At 35.9% G+C, this 22,274-nt stretch overlaps 1 protein-coding gene across 1 annotated transcript in view; it reads left to right on the top strand.

Moving 5' to 3' along the window:
• Window positions 1–22,274, top strand: part of DMGDH (dimethylglycine dehydrogenase) — a 39,458-nt gene extending 17,184 nt beyond the window's left edge. The window contains exons 8-16 of the mRNA XM_066569309.1: window positions 3,306–3,475; window positions 3,640–3,793; window positions 4,452–4,617; window positions 7,092–7,222; window positions 8,896–9,113; window positions 10,038–10,195; window positions 11,431–11,490; window positions 20,675–20,809; window positions 21,557–22,274. Coding sequence (XP_066425406.1) covers window positions 3,306–3,475; window positions 3,640–3,793; window positions 4,452–4,617; window positions 7,092–7,222; window positions 8,896–9,113; window positions 10,038–10,195; window positions 11,431–11,490; window positions 20,675–20,809; window positions 21,557–21,772 — 1,408 coding nt within the window. The 3' untranslated portion in view covers window positions 21,773–22,274. The remainder of the gene's footprint in view (window positions 1–3,305; window positions 3,476–3,639; window positions 3,794–4,451; window positions 4,618–7,091; window positions 7,223–8,895; window positions 9,114–10,037; window positions 10,196–11,430; window positions 11,491–20,674; window positions 20,810–21,556) is intronic.

Genomic DNA, 22,274 nt, shown 5'->3' with positions numbered 1-22,274 from the left:
GTAAGTTCTTTGTGACATTTTTGCCTATCTCTTGTGAATTTTTGCCTATCATATTGTTAAAATGGTAGTCACCTCAAGCTTTGTGCATTTTTATGGGCTTGGGAGTTGTTTTGCACATATTTTGTGTTAAAATGTAATTGTAAACAATCTTAATAACCACAACCTCTATAATGTAAGATCATCCTTTTCTCTTATTTCTTTACTCTCAGTAATTTTTGTTTCCTCCTTTTATTCTGGATGCCAATACCTGTGACACTTTATGAAGCAACAAAAAATGGTAGTCCTTCGTACTGTCTGCATAGCAATTTAAAGTCACAAAAATACTGGGTTTAAAAGTATACTTTCCAGTTAATTTTATTTCTTGCTTTGAATTGCACTGTATTTTACAGTTGTTTGTTGTATGTAAATCTGGTTTCACTGAAGGTGGACAAACATGAGTGTCCACTATACAGTTCTGTGTGAAGAACTGAAGGCCTATTAAATAGAAGACATTCCAGTATAGTGTGTGACTGACTGCTCTAGGGATACAAAAAAGAAAAAGCTGAAAAATTACATTGCTGAGTATTGAAGGAAATCAAATAAAAAGGGCAGTGCAACGATAGAAATATATGGTTTACTGGTGTTATTCTCCCACCCCTTATGGTGTTTTTCTTGAATGTGATTTACATCTTATTTATTATGGCTGCACTTGAGCAAGTGTTAAAACACCAACATCTCTTTAGTTGTCTTAGTTTGACCATTGATTCAAGATGGATAGAATGAACCAAATACAATTCCAAGCAGATCTTATTGAACACATTCTGTTTACATTGTTTTTCCAATTGCCTAATTTGCTGTTCAAAATCCAGCTCAGCTTTTTCCAGGTTTCTTTCATTCCAAAACAAACAAACCCTCCGATAGTAAGATAAGGCAGTATCACTAACGTGCTTTCTGAGGCTCTCAAATAAAAGAGCTTGGTAATTTTGCAATGATTCATTGTGAAAGGTATTCACCTTTGCTGCTTGGATTTAAAAAAAAATAATGTTATCTTTCAGTAACATTTGCAGAACTTATAGTTACAAAAGCGGTTTGCCTAGACCTTGTTCACCAAAACGACTGTTTAAGTTCATTACTCTGTGGCCAGACTTTGGAACATGTTTTCTTTGTTGTTGTCAATGGGAGCAGAATCAAGTTCCATATGTAAAAAATTGAAGACTAGTGTTACATGCCTAATTTTGTTTAAACAATTTGTTTCAGGAGTTTGATTAATCTCAAAATGTTTAGACATGGGTTGCTGTTATATGGCTGTCATTGGATTACTTTGTCTGCTTTTCAGGGACTTTTGACTCTCTGTTCTATGCTTCTGGGTCACTGCAGTGGTTCTACCAGTGTTGTAATTTTTTGTGTGCATTAGCAAATCCTTATCTTGCAGTCAACTAGCAGGAACATTGTGACAGAGGACTTAGTGCTTTTAGATTAGAGGATTTTTATTATCTAAAATTAGCAGCTTGCTAGGCATTTTAACATGCAAAGAAGTTAGTTAAGTATAGTTTGCAGAGCTCGTAGCACTATTTATTATTAAGATTGCTCAATGCTTCCCATTTTTAGTTACTTAAAATTTTGAAAATATTAACGAGAGTAGTTTAAGGATTTTATTCAGAAAAATTTAATTTAAAGCAGTGAAACCATTCCATAACCTGGGACAAAAACACTAGAAAAGGTACCACAGTGTGCAGAGACTCAGATTTCCTAGGAATAGGAATGGAAAGACTTGAAAGTGGGTGACACACAGGACCTCATAAGTAAGACACAAGAATGTGACACATACAATGGGGACTTAATCTGTCAGGGATTGGAAGGAGAGATGAAAAACTGGAGAAAAATAGTTCATGTTCATGAAGGAAGTTTTGTCTGAATCATAAGAAGGCTGAGATTCCTACACTGTACCACTCTTCATAGCTACTTGTAAAAATCCTGTCCCTGAAATACATATTTTATTCTTGTGCATCAGAATTCCAGTGGTTGCATTTACACAGTCAGCTCCCTCTTATCTAAGATGAAGAGGGATTTGGGCACCCTGTGTAATATAAAATCTCTGATAATGTAGACCCAGCTAAGAGCACCAAACTCAATGCGTTGCACAGTCAGTGCTGCAAAACTGCAAAATGCAGTCCAGTTGCAGCGCTGTATCTGTAGTAGCAGGGCAGCCTTCTCTGCACTGCCTTGCTCCTGGGCTTGCCCTGCCATCAGCTCAGCAGTCTTCAGGTGAAGCTAAAGGTCTTCATTATGTTTGGTCTGTCACCACTCACAATCTCTTTGCTGCTCTCCTTTGCTTTTGGCTGCAGTGAAATGCACAGGAAGACTTAAACTGCCTAAGATTTCATCTGGAGCTGTACTTGAGGGCATCATAAGCTTCCATGGTATCAAAGCTTGTACCCATGAATAACTAAGAGTTGCTTAATTGAATTAGGACCAGCAACGGCTAACTCTTCTGTAGCAGCAGTTTATAAGCACTCATCCTTCCTGCATCCACTGCAGTGATAGAAGTTTCTGCTGAGTCTGAAGATTTGTGCTGAACTGCACTGTACCGACTGTAGTTGGCAAAATTATTTAGTGTACTCATTTTTTTTATGTTTCTATTTTATTTAGATAAATAAGTAAATAATGGATAAGATACTATATCAAATTCATATAATTGCTATAATGGATTCATTCTTCTTGTGCATATGGATTAGAATGAAACGATTACTTCTTTTTTTTCTTCTTGGTGAAGCCCTTGCCTATTTTAACTGAAGACATAGAATTCAGATTGCAAAGTTAATGACCAGCAATTTAAGCTGGTTTTAGCTTCATTATTCTGTATGAGTGTCTGTGGTTTGCTGCGTGTAAATCTAAACTTGATTTGGGACAGACTTACTGTTTATTCAAGGATTTTTCTTTTGTGCTCATGGGAGCATTTTGCAAACAACTAAGAATTAATTTAGACATATTCTAGACAGAAGGTTATTTTGGCAATTTTTTTGAAGACATGGTGGTATTAAAAGGTATTAAAAATTTTAAATCATTTGGTGTTAATGATTATTTGTCATTAAACTGCAACTGCTGTACATTACCAATGACATTCTACATTGGGGCTGTAGAAATATCCATTAATATAAAATTTAATTTCTGAAAAGAGAACAAAACTGAACAAATTAAAAAAAAAAAAAAAGAGGGAAAAATTCAAAATACTTTGGGGGTTGTGTTAGTAGTTTATGTTAGTATTGATTTTAAAAAGCAAAATGTGAAATACTTGGCGCTGCAGGACATTTTTTCCTGTTTTTAAGGTATGGCATTATACATGCTGGTGGCATGGGAAAGTACCTCAGTGACTGGATCCTTGAGGGGGAACCTCCATTTGACCTGATAGAAGTAGATCCAAACCGCTATGGAAAGTGGACCACCACAGAATACACAGCAGCCAAAGCAAGAGAATCTTATGGCTTCAATAACATTGGTAAGAAGATATTTTTTCAATACATTTATATCCTAAAGATGGATTCCAGCAAAGCCTGTATCTAGATTTCTCTGCTTCTAGATGTGTTTTCTATCTTGGATCATGATCTTAGCATGCCATAGTTATTGGTGATTTTGGTTTGCTTTTTTTTTCCCTCCCTCTAGTTGGTTACCCTAAAGAAGAAAGATTTGCTGGGAGACCAACAAAGAGAACTAGCGGGCTGTATGATTTGCTAAAGTCAAAATGTTCAATGGGATTCCATGCAGGATGGGAGCAACCTCATTGGTTCTACAAACCTGGAGATGAGACTGGATACAAGTAAATGAAATATTAATTTTTTTTTCTTCCCCTAAATAATTGTCCTGATAGCAAGAGGCAGTCAATTTAAATTTAATGAGAAGCATGCATTTATCATTCATTTCAGCAACAGGTATCTATTAGATTAATTTCCATTCTTACTTTTTCCATAGTTCAGAATACATTTTATTCTGATAATGAAGATATTTCAAAACACATATAAAGGTATCTTGTATCTTTTCTAGGTTTGAAATACCAGAAAGCAACCAAGCTCAAGGAAGAGTCTAATCTAAATGAGGCTCATAAAGGAATAAAGAGACACATTTTGCTGTTCAGAAATAAAGCCTTCGACAACTCAAACTTAAATAAATGATTCATTGACAAAGTATGCTGCAAATTTACTCATGACAGCCCACTACTTATTCTAACATTTGAACAGTTCACAGTTTATTATACAAAGTGGTTGATATAATATCAACCCATATCTTTCTGTGTTGTTAAAGGATTTTAATTATCAAGCTGTGTTAGACTAAGGAAAATATTGGGTAAGCTACCTACAACTAGGAAAGTCAATCTTTTTTGGATGATTATTAAACTAAAAAAACTGAAGACTATGTTTTGCTGCAAAGAGCACAAAATTTCTAAATTGTGTTTTATGTGTCTAAATGCTCTGTTTCAGACCCAGTTTTCGGCGCACAAATTGGTTTGACCCTGTGGGTCGTGAGTACAAACAGGTTATGGAAAAAGTTGGTGTGATTGACCTGTCACCATTTGGCAAGTTTAAAGTAAAAGGCACAGATTCTGTTAAACTGCTTGATCATCTATTTGCAAATGTTGTTCCGAAGGTAAATGGGACAGTGGTAACTGTTGTAATGTACAACTTAGACAAGCTCTGTTTCAGATATGAAAATGGACCATAATATTATAATAATATTTCTTGGATACCAAATACACAGATCCTTTGGAGAAGCTTCTGTGTTAGATGTATTGCTCTCAGTTAAAAGCACACAAATGGAGTTTATACTAGACTAGCCCCACACAGAAGTACCTTTTGGCAGAGATCATTGAATCAGAATGGATGAGGTGGAAGGGACCTCTGGATATCATCTTGTCAAACCTCCTGTTGGACAAGCATCACCGGGAGCTCATTGCCTGGGAGTATGTTCAGATGGCTTTTGGGTTAACTGGGCAACTGGCTCCTGTGCTTAGCCACTTTATAGTAAAAAAATATTTCCTTATGTCCACAGACAGCCTCCTGTGTTTCAAATCTTTTTCCAAAAAATGCAAGTGAATCCTACCTGGAATTTTTTTACAGTAGAATAGCTTGGCAGCTGCCTGCCTAAAATTGTGCTTTAAGGTGGCAGCTTGAGCAGCAGAGAACAGTGGAAGGGGCTCTTGCCTGACCCCAGTTGAATGAGTTCCCAAGGGAGAAGTTTTGTCTTTTTTTTCAAATGAAACCCATTGTTTTCCTCTACTCATACTTACTCTGCTTCATACCTGGCTGCCTGGTGCAGGCAGAGTTGCAAATACTTAGGAGATTCCACTTCACCTCACATGTATTGTTTCTTCTCAAGTGTGGCTGTTCACAGATCCTGAGAGTATGATCCTGTGCTCAAAAATGGCATGCTGTGACAAACTACCCAGATTTCTTATTCTTGGTCTTCAGGTTTTGGTCCTGAGTCCTTTTTATTTCCTACTTTGTCAAACACTCTCATGTAGTGTCTTTAACTTTAGAGATACACCTCCAGCAAGCAGATTACTCCTTTCTGAATTGACCCTGCAGTTGCAGGATAACCTGGGTTGGTCATTTCAGCACAGAATTTCATTAAGTATTTGCAGTAGGTGTCAGTTTTTGTTGCTTCAGACACCAAAGGGAGAAAACACAGGGAAACAGCAAGTATGCTGAGAGTATGGTTTTGAAGATAGATAAGCTCTTCTGAAAGCTTAAAGTCAACTCAGTGGGAAGGCACAAGATTGATATCCTAGGAGAAAAAAGGACTTGAATTTCCATCTAGTGATATATTTTACTCTGTTAACTTCGTGATAACAATTTGAATTGAACGTTTCAGTCTAGTTTGGGGTAGAGGCAGAGTAACTGAGTCATCAGTGGGTGTGGATAATACTTGCTGAATATATGAATGTGTGGTAAAGGGGAATCAAGATTAAAGAAGAAATTATGAGAACAAACCAAATGCTTTTTACAGAGTTTAATCAGCAATGCTAATGGAAAGTTAGGTGGCAAAGCAGAAGGTACAGTTTATGAGTCCACTTCCAAATCCATATTCACAGCTGTTGTTATTTAAGTTGTCTGATTTTTAGCCCCATTCATGCTTGTCTCCATCATAAAATAATCCAGTGGAGTTACCAGAGATATATTTGTATTGCAATTGGATTGAGAATGACCAGCATCAGGTCCTGAAAATTCAACTGTATGCCTCTAATATGCCAATAACTATATCTAACTATAATTATGGCAGAATTAATTGATTAAATAAGGCCTGAAAAATAATCTTAATATCTGGAATATATTTTTCCTTGCTTGGTTCATTGTTTAGAATCTGGCTGCTGACTAGGTTATTGACAAGTTTCGGTGAAAGCAGAATGATCAAAGCAGAGAGATTAAATTCTGCCTCTGGAACCAGGCCAGCACAACAGCTATGGCATATTCACATTTCTGTTTCTAAGGATGATATATGTATGAACGTGTTTGTGTTTTATTGTTACTGCTAAGTAACTGTTAATTGAAATTCTGACTCTAGGGATTGAGTTTCTGTATGGAATCTGATTCAAATGTGCAGACATATAGATTCATAGTCAGCAGCTACAAAAAATAGAAAAGCATTCATAAATCAGGGCCACAAAAGCATAAGCTAGCTCTGTATTTCTCTCTTTATAGTAAGAGGAAAAGCATATGTTATTCTTTACTTATTTATATGTTATTCTTTATATGAGATCTAAAACCTTATTCACAAGATTGAAAAAGAATATTCATGTTAATTACATGGAGAATTTTTTATTTGGACAAAACAAATGTAGCTTAAGAATGCCTTGTGTAATGCATAATTAGAAAATATTTATAAAGGTCTTGATTTAACTTATTTTAAAAATTTTCATTTTTTCTACAAAATAAAAACTGAAGTTTCTACTCTAAAGCTTGAGATTGGCCAGCTGTATCTCTTTCCACTCCTATTAAGGCATGGCAGAACAAACATTAAAATTTTTTTTTTCAAATGAAGATAAATAACCATATGTTTAATGATGTTTAAGAATTCAAAGCTTTTATTTTGCAATCTTAATAATCACAAATTTTACTCTCTAGGTGGGTTCCACAAATATAAGCCATATGTTAACACCAAGAGGAAAAGTTTATGCTGAGCTAACTGTCTCTCAACTGGATCATGAAGAATTCATGCTTGTAACTGGGTCAGGGTCAGAACTCCATGATCTGAGGTTAGTGTATTTTTTTATGCAGTAAGTACATAGTTCTATACAGTCACATTAGTACAGAAAATTTTTTGCTAAGTTCCAAATTCTCAATTATTACTCAACAAATTTATCACAAAGTTCACGAGAATTCTACTTATTTATTGATTTTAGTTTCTTAGAAACTTGGTTGACTTGAATTCTGAAGTATAAGCAGTTGGATATTGGATTATTGCTGATGTAAAAAGATGGAGAACTTGCTAACAGTTATGTAATATACTTTATTGGGGGTAGTTCTTGTTTTGTTGTTGAACCTGTTTGTCTTTGGCATTGCATGATGTAACAAAGCGTGGCTGTTCCTTTTTAGTGTGCTCTCTTACGCAAAAAAGAAAATTGGCTCTTAACCGGAATGACCCCAGAGGCACTGACCTGGCCCAGACAGATAGGCAGTTCAGTCTTCTTGATGCTGTGGTGGTGTCTTTTACTTTGGGCTCTTTTCACAAAGTGAAAAGAAAGAAGAGAAAAAGGAGAGGAGAGGAGAGGAGAGGAGAGGAGAGGAGAGGAGAGGAGAGGAGAGGAGAGGAGAGGAGAGGAGAGGAGAGGAGAGGAGAGGAGAGGAGAGGAGAGGAGAGGAGAGGAGAGGAGAGGAGAGGAGAGGAGAGGAGAGGAGAGGAGAGGAGAGGAGAGGAGAGGAGAAGGAAAGGAAAAGAAAAGAAAAGAAAAGAAAAGAAAAGAAAAGAAAAGAAAAGAAAAGAAAAGAAAAGAAAAGAAAAGAAAAGAAAAGAGAAAAGAGAAAAGAAAAGAGAAAAGAAAAGTTGCAAGATGACTTCACTAAATTACTCCTCATTGATGAGCATTGGAATTGATATTTCTAGTGCTCTTACTGAATGTTGCTGGTAAGTCAGTCAATCAAAATGAATCAACACATTAAAGACAGAAATTCACTACCCTAACAGGCAAAGAATAGTGTACTGTTTCATAACAGCCCCACAAGAATCGGTAGGAGCACTGGCACATTCAGAAACCAAATGGCAGAGCCAGATCTAATGTATTTAATTCTACAGATTTTCTGCAGTCCTGTTTGTTACTTGCCTAGGCCTGAAATCCTACAATACTGCTTAAAAATGTAGTACTCCATAAAATTTTTAAATATACCCATTTTATTTATTGTCTGAGCTTCCTGAAAGATAATTCACAGCTGTTGTTTTTTATTAAATCCTAATTGAATTTCCTGCCAATACTTTGAATACTCTATTCACGAAGCAACAAACCTGCTTGTACATTTCTGTTCTCACAGATATTTATTTAGAGATTTCTTATGTTCATAGTGTTTATTCCTTACTCTTCCTGTATGTTAACATTTTACTAACACATACTGGATCCAAGCCCAAATCTGTTGTCATTGTAGGAAATCACTTGTTTCTCTTATCTTGAAAACACTGTTCTACCCCTTTAAATGCTGTTCTTTCCTGGCTCTGTCTCAGATCCCTGTGTTCCTATGTGTCTCACCAGAAAACTCTGTTTGACATCAATGATGGATTTGTCTATCTAATGTAGCACATATTTGATTGGTTTTGAGAGTGGGGGACTGGGAGCTGCTGGGGAAATGAATACTGACAAAAAATAACGCCTAGTAAAATCTTATAAAATTCAGGTTTTTTCATAGGAAGTGTAACATCAGTGTTGTGTTTTATATGCAGATGGATAGAAGACAAAATAACAACAGGTGGATACAAGGTTGAAATAGAAAACATGACAGATGAGATGGGAGTACTTAGTGTAGCAGGTCCATATGCACGACAGGTCCTCCAGAAGTTGACAAATGAAGACCTAAGTGATGCTTCATTTAAATTTCTCCAGTGTAGACATCTGAAACTTTCCAATATTGCTGTTACTGCCATTAGGATATCTTACACAGGTAAGCAATGGAAAAAACATACACTTAAGGAAAGGGACAATGAATAAAATAATAAATGTCACTAAAATTATGTTGAAAACTAAGTCTTCTCATGTATTCATGAAAAGTAGGTTTGCTGCATCTTACACATAAGTGTGGGAGGCATCATGGTACATTGATTTTCAAATGGGATATGGTCAGGGTCTGTGCTGAGTTTTCCAAGACCTTTTTCTCTAGAAATACCCTATAGTGTAAATATTTATTTTGCAGAACAAAAGGCCAGTTCTGATAACCTCTTTGGTATTTGCTGCAAAACCAACGTCAAGAACTGTATTTGGATTACCGTATATTAGTGTTTGTAATGTGCCTTGAAAATGTAATGCTGTAGTGCTTAATATTTGGCTTTCCCAGTTACTTTTTTTTTCTTTCTACATCAATTTTGAGTGTAATAGACTGAATTGAGAGCATTCTGAAGCAGCTGAAATCCTTGCAATTAATATTCTCTTTCTGTTGTGCTAAATATGCTAAATACACTCATTCTTATTTACAGTCAGTTACATTTGCTGTTCACTTGCCAAGTCATCATCTGTTCATAAGGTCCTTAATTTATCCTTGCGACTTGGTTACATGACCTTTCCTTATCAGTTATTTTGATAGTTTTTTTACCCACAGTTTTCAGTTAACAGTTCAAATTTGAATTTTGATAGTTTTTTTACCCCCAGTTTTCAGTTAACAGTTCAAATTTGAATAATAGTACCACTGCTTAAGATGTAGAGCACAAATCCTGGTAGTTTTTGCTGGGATTAGACTTGCTATATGATAGATTATAGAGTGTGAATTAACACTAACTGCATTGATCCTTGCTTTTGACCAAGGACAGGAGTGTATTTATTAGAATAATTTAGCTGAGATGATTAAAATAGTAATCTTTTTTTTGTGTAACAGGTGAATTGGGCTGGGAGCTCTACCATAGAAAAGAAGATTCTGTACCTCTTTACAGTGCAATCATGGAAGCTGGGCAAAAAGAGGGAATTGATGACTTTGGAACATATGCTCTAAATGCTTTGAGGCTGGAAAAGGGTTTCCGAGCCTGGGGAGCAGAGGTCAGGAAATATAACTGCTTCATTATTCTTTCTGGAAGTTTGGGTTTGTTTGGGATTTTTTTGTGGTTTTTGTGTTTTTTTTTTTTTTAATTTTGTTTTCTTTTGGTTTGTTTGTTTGTTTTTTGTTTTGGTTTGGTTTTTTTTTTGTTGGTATGGCTTGGTTTGGTTTGGGTTTTTGGGGGTTTTTTTTGGTGGGGCGAGAGGTATTGTGTTGGTGGGGATTTTAATTTTATTTTTTAATTTTCTTATGACTATGCAGTTTTTAGTCATAGTTAGCACAGCTGTTATTTGTACCATTTTCTCCATTTAGCATGAGAAGAAAATTTTCCTCAAGCAGGAAAAGCTGCTTTCTTACTGGTGATTTTCTAAATAAAAACAATGGGTATACTCCATTGCACTGCTGGCAAAGAAACACTTATTTTGACAAACGGGTGGTTTTCCTCTTGTGTATAACAAAATTATGACCATTTTGCTGAGCTCTAGCATTTTAAAATCAAAGGTTTGGCTGGCAGGTACTCAAAATGTTTTATTTCTCTAACAACTATGTCATGAGAAGCAAATTTTTTTTTGCTTCATAATGTATTTGGAACTTTTTTGTTTCCCATTACCTTGTTCCTGCAGAATTTGCTCACTTATAATAAAGAGCTACTCAAAAGGCCTAGAGAATTTGGGGTAAATAACTATAATTTCATTTCACCTTACATTTTTCCTTTGGAAATGAAAGAACTCAAGAGGTTGAAATTGTGGGAATTTAGGGGTCCTTTTGCTTTACCCTGTGCTAGTTATTTTCATTCTTTCTTCAAGAGTTTCCTAAGAAATTTTTTCCCCTACACCTAAGGGAAAGGTGGTGACTGAAATCGGTTTTGTGTTTTATTTCCCTCTCTGGCTAAGCCACTCTGCTGTGTTGCAAATGGTGTGCATACCTCAGTTACTCAGTTTTCTGAGGTTCCATTCTGCTTTGATGGAAAATCCTGTTTCTTTCTGAAAAGTGTTTACTTTGCATATGAAAACTTAGATGACTAGTTTACACATCTATATGTCATATTGGGTGTGTTAATTGATACCTGATCTGAATCCCATGCTGGAAGCTTGCAGTGTATTCCAACAGAAGCTGTGCATGCACAGTGTGGAAGAGTTTGGCAAAGGAGTAAATAGAAGGATGTATAGAATGAATAATGCCCAATCCAAAAGCTATGATCGTCTGTAATGGATGGTGAATTTATATCTTTTAACAGATGAACTGTGACACTAATCCCTTAGAAGCTGGACTGGAGTATTTTGTAAAGCTAAACAAGGTATGTCTTACTATTTTCAAAATGTTCTATTATGTCCAAGATTATTCCTTAGGTGTTTGAACATGAAACATGCCATTAGCTGGAAAATAAAATACATTTAGTAAATCAATGACTATAATTATAACTACTTTACAAGTAGCAACTTGTAAAAAAAATCTTCCCCATGTTCCTTGCTATCAAAATTACACATTAGATCAGAAATTTGTAAATGCTAAATGTTGTCTACATGAAAAATAACTCTTTGTGATTTATTTTCAGAGGGAAATTTTAGTCATGTACTTTTGCTACTATATAGTGTGTGTATACACAAACACAGACACACACAGACACACAGACACGCACATATTCATATATATATACACACATACACACACACAGAAGTTGAACAGGCCTGTTCATATTGTGATAATATTCTACCTATTCATTCTTTTTGAAGCAGGTATCTGTAGAATTTTTCTCCCTGGCTACCACTCTGCTACAACAATTACTGAAAAAAGTATATTTTTTAGAACTGCTAGGGACAACTGACAACAATAAGTTAAATATTAGATAAATTAGTACACTGGTTAAAAGAATAACTAGTTGCTCATAGAATTTCTGAAGAGGTCCTCTGCTCATACCTTGTTTTCACCTGATTTGAAGGTTAGAGAATTAAGCTAGTTGAATTTAACTGTGCAGTAAAAAGAAAATATGTTGTTTGATCTCCTCTAATTAGCAACCTCACTTTTTTGTATTAATATCTTAGCAATTCAAATTCTGTTTTAGTCTAATAGATACAAAAAAAGCTTCTCTTTCCTGGTCCAAATGAATCACAAACCAAATGTCTAAACTCTGTCAAATAGAGAACCTTTCCATGAAATCTGGTGAAATCACGTTCTGTGCACATCTAAAGCCATCTGCTGCTATCAGTTACTGCATCAACTCAAACATTAGTTGCCTGCACAATGGATCTGAAGTTTCTAACATGAAAAATCTGGTCCTAGAGATTGCAAGTGAGGTGTCCTAAATGATGGGCTATTTCTGACTTAATCTATTGCTTCAATTAATTTATAAATTAAAGTATAAAATTTACAGTATACAAATACAGCATATAATATAAAGAATATATATTTTTCTTCTTTCAAGAAGAAAAAATGCTTGCAAAATATTTAATCTTGACAATGATGCAATGTCTTATAGCAGCAAGCTGGTTTTATTTATGCTCCCTTTATACCTGAAAATGTAATAAATAAATAATAAATAGTCCTTGATATTTTTGCCCTGTTATATGGAGGCACTGTAGAACTGATAATAAGAATCCCAAACTTTAAGTTACACCTCTAAATAAAAACAAATCTTAAACTTTGCACAGGATAGAATGTTAAACATAAAAGGATGCTTTTATATTTATGAAACAATTTCCCTGAACATAACAGAACAAGCCCAGGAAGGTGTTTTTCCTCTCACTGTTAAACCTGTCTATAGAAGGCAATGTTCTTCAACCTGTTCAGGATTGAGGCAGGGGGTTCCCAAGGATGTAAATGGCAGTTCCTACATGTTACAGAGAGTTACAGCTCTCTCCATTGGGTAGTATAATATTGCCTTAATCTGAGGAAGTGACACATGCAAGGGAAATACAGAATTGTTTAGGATTAAATTGCATTTACAAATCAAGGCCTTTCCATCTAGAGGAGAGATTAGTAGAATTGAAGGGAAGGCAATAAAAAATGTGACTTTTACTTGTTTTTCTTTCCACTTTCTTTTGATACATCTGTATGTTTTCTCTTTTTTTCCCTTTCCTTAGTTTAAGTAGGAAAGCAGCCATAAGCAGGGAAAGCTGTTGGAAAGCTGTTGCTTGCCAAGATACCCATGTGGATAATAGGAAGGCATTAAAGTGCAAGAAGCACTTGATTCTTTAGTTGCTCTGCAGACTCTGCATGGTTGAAATGCAGGGTTAGAGAAGTTCTCCAGAGCAGGTACTCACATTGTAGATAAATGAGCATGAATGAATGTCCCACAGAAATGCAATGTGTCAGCCTGAAACATCTGCCTGTTTTGCTGAACTAATGCAAAAAAGGAAATAATCAATGTTTTTTTATTGACTTAAATGAGGGCAGTTGTAACTATATGTTGACACTTCAGAGGTATCTGAGCTAATTCAGCTATTGGAAGCACTCTGAACACTGTAGCACGAAATGCAGTGTGAGATTATTTACTCTGCTTCTTGGCAGTTTGAGTCCCAGTTCCGTGACTCTGGTTTTGTTGCACATTTGGCATAGCAGAGACCTCACCATTCTTTACAGGCAGCTGTGAGTCAACACAAGCCAAACACTATTTTGTACCTGTTTCTATTGTTGCAGAAACATTCCCCTCAAAAAAAGGGTAAATGAGATAACAATTACAAGCAACAGATAATGAAATACTTCTTTTTGACATTTTGGCCTGTTCAGCTCCTCACAAAGATTATTCCTTTAAGCATGCGCCCCCAGCTGGGGAAAGTGCTGATTTCTGCGTAAATCAGAACCAAAAGACTGTTCAGTTAAAAACTAGAGTGCTTCTTACTGTGCAACAAGCAGCTGAAATACTCACAAACTGTTGCAAAAAGACTTCAACATAAGCGAATCTTGAATGGTATGTCATGGAAAATGAAAACAGTTTCTAAACAGATTAAAATGATGAAGAGCCAGATGCCAGTGAAAGTAATATGATCAAAAAGAATTTTAATTTCTACAATTTAATTCCTACAAAAGGACATTCATATATCTGGGTAATATACATGAAGAGATGTAAATTCCTCATAAAATCCTGATGGTCTCTGTGTTTAGAAAGTTTAGTGTGCATTATCTTCATGTACAGAGAGACTAGTAATTTTTTTGCCATGAATAATAGGAAAAACTCTTCAAAGCTGAAGCTGACTTTCTTTAATATCTCACAGGATATTAAATTATAACCTGGCAATAAGTAAACCCATTTCCACAGTGTTTCTGTGGCAACTTTCATTTTGTCAGTAACTCTGAGGCTTTGTTCTAAGTGGTTTCCTCTAGAGTCTGCTTGATAACCCCTGTTTCACTAATGTTAGTGTTGGTTGCTTCCTTGCATAGATGAGCAGGATGGGATGCAATTTAAGTAAAGTGGAGGGACAATAATAAAATCAGTTCATAATTTAGAGTATAAAATGCTTTCACAATTTTGCAACAAAATTCTGTCAATGGTTTAGGTTTTTTTTTTCAATACCTGTTGTCTTTCTTTTGGCTGTTCAATTACATTTAATAAGTTAGTTTGCTAGTTGTTAGATAGCCTCATCTCATTTGTAACTCTGTTACAAAATATTTAGTAGAGTCCTAATGTTATTCACTATGCCAGGAAATACACAGAATATCTTTAAGGAAGACAGTCTGCAATTCTTTTTGGTCCACATCCAAGAATACTGTTCCATACATTTGCACTTGCTCAGATTTTTTGAGTACTCAATGATATCACCTCTGAATGCTTAAAATAGTCTTGTTTTTCTACTGACTTTAATGGATCAGAAATCCCTATGAAACTTGATGTTAGAGTGAAAACCTTTCATACTAGCTCACGGAAATTAATTCTGTCAGAAGGATTTTTCTGAGTTCCAAGTCCGCAGTTGGCTGTTGGTGTGTTTGTGCTTGTGTTGCTGTATCCAAGACTGCCATCTCCTGGTCGCGCTCGCTGCAGAGCTTGGGAAGGTAGTTCAGTAGATGAAGGAAACCCTTTGGAACTCTCTCTAGTGTGCTCTTATAAGTCAGGATCTGAGTGCTCAACTCATATTTTGTCTGTTTCCACTAGGAGAAACTACTGTTTCCCGAGGCATTGTTTCTTTGCCTCAGCCCTCTTTATTTACTGAGGCAGGTTTTTTGTTCTTAATTCCAAACTTCTTTCCAGATTTTTCTATATCCAGAATCTCTTATTTTTTCTTATGTCTATTCTACCAGGGCTTTTTTTCCTTTTTCCCCCCGTTTTTATTACCAACCTAAAACCTTCTCCTTTGATTCTTACTTTTTTCCCTGTCTGCTTATCGCTAATTGCATTTCATCTCCTCCATCCCTGCACAGTGGCTGCCTGAATGTCATTGTCAAAGCACATCTCTCAGGCAACAAGTGCTACCTCTTTTTCTGACTTAGACATTTGGTGGTTTTTACTATTACATCTGTTAGACACATGAGTATATAATGGCTTTGGTATGCATCATGAAAGAAGTTTTGTCACACCCTTCAGCTTCATATTGGTAAGTGAATGATAAATTCCATTCCTGGAGTATTGACCTATCCTCCAACATAACAATATGTAAGATGTTATCTCTCAGGAAACAAGGATGAGCAGTTCTAAGAATGTGCCTCCACCCTTTTATTTCTTTGATAGCAGGCTTAGATTTACAGTTTTATTCCCTTCTCTTTCTAGTCATTTGTTTATCTCCTGGCCACTTACCAAAACTGCCCCTCAGTTGTTTCTGTCCAGCTCGTGTTCCCATGGTCCTGGTGTGGAACAGCCCGAGCTCCAAGAATTCTTGCAGCTCCCCCTGATTGCCATTGTCTGCCCTTGCTTCACTTTTCCAGCTTACATTTTGTTCTGAGAGGAATGACTACAATAGTGGTCACTGACTTCACTCCATAACCTGGAATAGGATTGTGTTCCATGCCAGCTTTACTCCACACAAGAAAGGGAAGAGGAGGAAAAAAAAAAGAGCAGAGACTTTACTGAAAAAGGGCTAAGGAGCTAGGGGATAGGAAAAAGGAGTGATGGATAGGAAATTTGAGATGGGGCATGGTACTTCTTTCCCCTCCCCCTCCTTTCAATCCCCATTTATTATGCCTATAATCTGTTCAGTGTACTTTTCCACCTAAGTCCTGTCCCCATTCAAATTGAATTTCAGGAGTGAGTAGAACTGTATTCTATCATTACATCTTTTGGTGTCCAGAGGGTCAAAAAACAGAGAACTTATTCCATAAATTTATACAGGTTAGGAAACATGCTAGAAAGAATCTGCAGAGATTTTATCTTTATAAAATGCACATCTAGGTGACTCCCTGTGTGTTTCTTTGGCCATGTAAAGGAATAAGCACCACTTAGATAGGGATTTTTAGCCAAAATAATTCAGTAATTCATCAGTTATTTCTATTGTATCAACTTCCTAGAGCTGACTGCATACAAGAGGAGCTTAGGTGGATTGAGTGAAAGATGCACGGGTGCAGGTGCTATACATACAGAGTGGCCACCTCCCTTAAAAAATTTTTGTGTGGTGTTTTTTGTAGTTTTGATTTGCTACAGAAAAAGAAACTTGTCAAATATTTGCTGAGAAGACAATTGTCTTCATTTATCAGGCTGGTGAGGCAGATATCATTTGGAGTGTTACCCTGAAATAATTAAAGAGCATCTAGCTATGAAAAATTTCGTAATCCTGTATAGAGGCTGCCTCCAGAGTGTTGTAACATTATGGTTATAGTAGATGACAGCAGCTGTTGGTGCTGCCTTACTCTGTCGGGTCACTTTGTCTTCATAATTTGGCTCTATGCCCACAGTCCTAAATGGTATTCTGAATAAATTACAGCAGTTCCTTGTTGAGAGAGTTGTATATCTTTGCTGCAAGTAACTGTTGAACAGATATAGCATGTTTCTTTTTAGACACTTCAACTTAATTCTGATAAACTGTACAGACTGAGAAACGTGGAAAGAAAAGTTTTTGAAAGGCTTATAGATAATTTCTATTCCTTTGCGTCCCTTAAACTAGAAGAGGTTTTTGCAGAGGATTAGAATTATGATTGGGGTGCCATTGAAAGCCAGGTACATTTGAAACACAGTAAGTTACATCCTCAAGGTACCTCACTGTGCATAAAAAAATCACCTTGGTTATTGTCTTGTGAAATCTTTCTAGAAGACAGTGGGTTTATCTTGTGCTATCAAACACATGGCCACTAACACAAAGTAAAAGCCTGATAAGAAGGATAAGGCAAATATACAGTGTGTTAATAGATGAGCTAATCAGTGGTATCCCTTTAGCTAGTGCTATTTTAAAAATTTGGCTGATTTGTCTTTGTGATATGATTTTTCATTCTAATTTTATCTAAACTTATCTAACACACAAATTAAAAGGAAAAGCCCATCTTTTTATCTGGTGAACTGCACTCAAATTAAATGAAGCTAAACAGTAGATATTGTCTTTATCTTTGGTGTCTAAGAAGTGTTTTTTATTTTATGTTAAAACCATTACATCTGCCAAAGCTTAATGCTTTGGGAATTTGTGCCAAAGTAATGGAAAGTCTTCTCTATTTTATAGCTTTTTAGAACTGTCTTAACTTCAATTAGTACAAAGAATTTGCATTGCTCCTACACATAACATAATTTTTTTTTAAACTGTGACAGCAAAGAACAGCTTTAAATTTTATATTTGTTCAAGGCTGGAATTGTTCAGTGTTTTCATTTGTTTATTTTTCTTCTGTTTTGTTGGTTTTGGGAGATTTTATATTCATTTATTGGATTATACTGGTTTAAATATGATTTTTTTTTTGCATTATATTTTGTATGACAGGATAAAGCAAATAGAAGCAGTATGAAAACTGACTATTTTTCTCCTAGAAAGAGGAAGCATTTTTTACCAAAAATAGCCAGACTGAGGTTGAATGCATCAGCTTCCAAATTCTGTTTTGATTGGAATGAACAATCCTATGACACATATGCTTAAAAAGCAGAAATGAATAAAGGTGGGAATACATTAGTGTGAAATTGCCATGGGTACCCAAGAACCGTAAAAGAAGTAAACTGAAATAGTTGAATTCCTATAGTTGGAATTTAAGAAGGCGCTTTAAATATTTAAAAGTGCATATAGACTGGTAGTTGAGCATTATATATGCACATGCATTTTCACACATACATTTTTATGCATGTTCATATCGTGTTCAAGTATGTATCCATGTATGCATCTGTTTATGTATTTATACATGTAGATACACACATTTTTGCAGTATGTGTGTATATATGAGAGGTGTGTATTTTGAAGAGTTTGAATTCTAGGTTACATCCTGGTTATTTTTCCAAGCTATCATTCTAAAGAGACTGGAATATTCTTAACCTTCAATGAACAGAAAATGGCAAAAAACAAGCCCTTTACATTAAATCCTCCATGTGCATCTTCAGTTAGCATAATAGCTATGTAGTGGTTTATTCCAGGAGGCCAAAAGCTGGGCCAAATTAAAATGAATTGGGAAAGGATTTTATTTTGTATCTGCAAACAACAGGCAAAAAATGATCCATGCTCAGGTAGATTCTAAAGCAGGCTAGCTGCTTGTTCTAGGGCATATAACATTGCATTTGAATACTTGCATTTAGTTCCACAGTTACATTCCATGTGACTAAATACCTGATATTACATTAGCATGAATAGGAAGGAATTGATTAAATGCTGAGTATCCCTGTAGAATGTTTACTTCTTGGTATTTCTCTGTGTTATGCAAAGCATTTTAGTCTGTGAGCCATGCTATGGTATACAGTCTTATTTGCATTTCTAGTTGTAGGTGTTTCCTATAGTTGCACCTACCATGTAGCAGAAAAGTGAGAGGGAACTACCAGTAGCTGGTTATTCTCTGGTGTTAGATCTTTAGTTTATATTTTGCAGTTGCATCTCAACATATTCCAAAATGAATCCTCACAGTCTTTTTTCTGATCTGAGCTGTATTTCATGCTTTTTTTCCCTCAAAGGGTGTCAGTTCTGATCTTTATGTGCAGTATCTGCTTTGTCCCCAGCTGAATCACCTTGATTTTGAGACTAACTGCTCCTTAACTGGTTCATAAGTTTTTTTTCACAACTGCTCACAAATCCTAGCCTTTCATAGTGCAAAAACTCTTCATCACTGAAATAATTTCTTCTGAGCATACACATGGATTTATATGGACCTCAAGAAATACAAGAACACTGAACTAACTGTGTAATATCTATTCCACATACATGTTGCTTGTAATTCTGACAGTGCAACAATTCTCTACTGAAATTAAAGTACATTACCAGAAATAGTATTTCTTTTCCCTTAAACATTCATCAAATTAATATAATTCCTTCTTCAGACCTGAGATCAACTGCCTTAAAATGGCTTTCACTGCTAGTGAAGAAAAGGCTTGAGAGCTAGAGGACTTTGTAACTGCTGTTATATTTCTGCCCATGGGGAGGCTTGTGTGTATTTGGCATTTTAGTTTAAATGCAATTCATTTATTCTGTCTGATCTATGCCATAGGAGAAAAAATGGACATCATGAAGAATTTCTTAATGGAAAGAGTTGTTAAGCATTGGAAAGGTCTGTCCAGGGAGGTGGTAGAGTCACCATCCCTAGAGATGTTCAAGAAACAACTGGACATGACACTTTATGCTATGCTGTAGTTAACAAGGCAGTCATTGGTGAAAGATTGCACTCAATGAGCTTCGAGGCCACTTCCTACCTAAATGTTCCTGTGATAGAATAAGCTCAATGTGATCAGATACAGTAAATACTGTCCTATATACCCTTGAGGGTTCTGAAACTTGCCAATGACTACCTCCACACTAGTCACTCATTTGTGCAGTCTTCTTCTGGAAATATGAGAAACTGCTTGTACCTTTCTAAGCAGACTGAAAAAGGGAACTCCAGACAAAGCAGTATTCTTTACAAAAGATGCTGCATTGTCCCATAAAATGGTAGAGACAGAAACAAAATGTACCTACCTTAAAACAAGGATAAGGAGTAAACTGTCAGCTGTGCAGCCTGGCAGAGACATCAAAGTGGAATACTGGCAGGTTACTGTCATAAATGGATGATGGCTTCAAAAGGAAGTGTGTTGACAGAGCAAGGCCCAGACTTTAGGATCTGGGTATTGGAATTCACTTCTTCTCATAGGCACTGAAATGATGTACAGTCTTCTGGTTTAAAGCCTTAACTGGGCAGTTAGTCTTTACTACAGCTCACTATGTATGTGTTTCCAATACATTGGAATTATGGATATTAAAGGCTGAGATCTAGGAAAATGAATACACAGAAAAAAGTTACCAAGATATGATGTACCAGTATAAAAATACCAAGATACAAGATATACTATCTGCTAAAGATTTATTTCATCTATATTTCATATAGAATACTCATGTGATGGGCAAACACATTAAGATACATTTAAATATTGGAGAACCCAAATAAACATATATTATCATTATCTTGTATTTTTTCAGGCAGCAGATTTTACAGGAAAACAAGCACTGAAGCAGATTAAAGAAAAGGGGCTCAAACGACGACTGGTATATCTCACCCTGGAAACTGATAATGTTGATCCAGAGGGAAATGAAAGCGTGTGGCACAATGGCAAGGCAAGGACTATAGTTCATGTTGCAAAAAATCAGTCTTAATTCTCCATTAACAGAATCTTTGTGTTTCAAGTGTGAATGCATTATTTCTATTTTACTGGCACAGAGCAATTTGAAGCTATGATAAACACACTAATGTTCAAGCAAGAAGTAAAGACGAAATACCTACAGAGAAGATGTGAAATGATGTCAAGTCACTGAAACTAGGGTTGGAACAGACTAATGTATTGTCATCCATTCTCTTCTTCTGCAAGTTCACTGCTGTTTTAAGAAAACACCTTTGCTACCCAAAAGAAATTAAACAGCAACGTTTGGGGCTCCACACTTCAGCACATATTGTGTTGAAATACTCACTAGCAATTAAATTATTATAGATAATAAACATATGCATAGGTATTGTATATGTTCCAGTGAAAACTTAATTGAACATAATGAGAACAGGGTGTATTTTTAAGAAGCAAAAACTTCCCGGTTTCAGGTGGTGTTACTCTCTATTGAGAATATTATGAACTGCATGACACACTTGAAACTTGCATGGTGTCTGAAGTGTATAAACCAAAATGTGAGATGTCTAGTTGTTTGGGTTCTTGGCTGGGGTTTGCTGCTTTTTTTGTTTTGGTTAGTTGGTTGGGTTTTTCTGTTTTGGTTGGATTTTTTTTCATTGTTGTTGTTTTTGTTTTGGTTTTGTTTTTTCTTCAGAAAATCCACTGCATCTTGAAAATAAATACAATTGGTTTTGGTTTTTTTCAGGTAATTGGCAATACCACATCTGGATGTTTCAGCTATGGAGCTCAGCAGAGTCTAGCTTTCGCATATGTTCCCATGGAACTCAGCAAAGTTGGACAGAGATTGGAAGTTGAACTTCTAGGTAAAAATTATCCAGCAACCATTATACAGGAGCCACTGGTGCTGACTGAACCAACAAGAATGCGCCTTCAGAGAAAGGGTGAAAGTCCCAAAATATAAACACAGATGACAATACAGCAAATTGTGCAGTAGGAAATAGTGCCATTAATATGCATAAAATTAAGAGAATTAAACTACTCACATTTTCTAATTACTAAACTCAAGATCTTCATTGCCATTCAAGAGTGAGAAATTTGATGGCATTACTTCCTAATTCCCTGTTATGTGCTGTTCACATTAGAGAGCTGAGCAGAGCTGATGAGCTGCTGTGTGTTCTGCTTCTCAGCAGCACTTGAGAGCAGAAAGTGCACATCATTGATTCAGCTTGCTCCCACATTGGCTGGCAGATCTGCATTAAGCCATATGAGAAATGTGCTCTTGATTCTGTCCAATAGCAAATTCCTTCCCCTCCCTCACACTCTCAGCTCCTCCTTTGCCTGCCCTTGAGGTAAGGTAGCTTATCCTGTCTTTTTTACACATGAATAGCAATAAAATCGTGTCACTAGTTCTACACAGAATGCTTCATAAGGAATTGAAAGACATCCCATTAACCATTAAAATA

The sequence above is a fragment of the Molothrus aeneus genome, chromosome Z (genome assembly GCF_037042795.1).
Source record: "Molothrus aeneus isolate 106 chromosome Z, BPBGC_Maene_1.0, whole genome shotgun sequence".
NCBI lineage: Eukaryota > Metazoa > Chordata > Aves > Passeriformes > Icteridae > Molothrus > Molothrus aeneus.
Note: the sequence above shows the minus strand (reverse complement) of the source record. Positions and strands in the feature narration are given on the sequence as shown.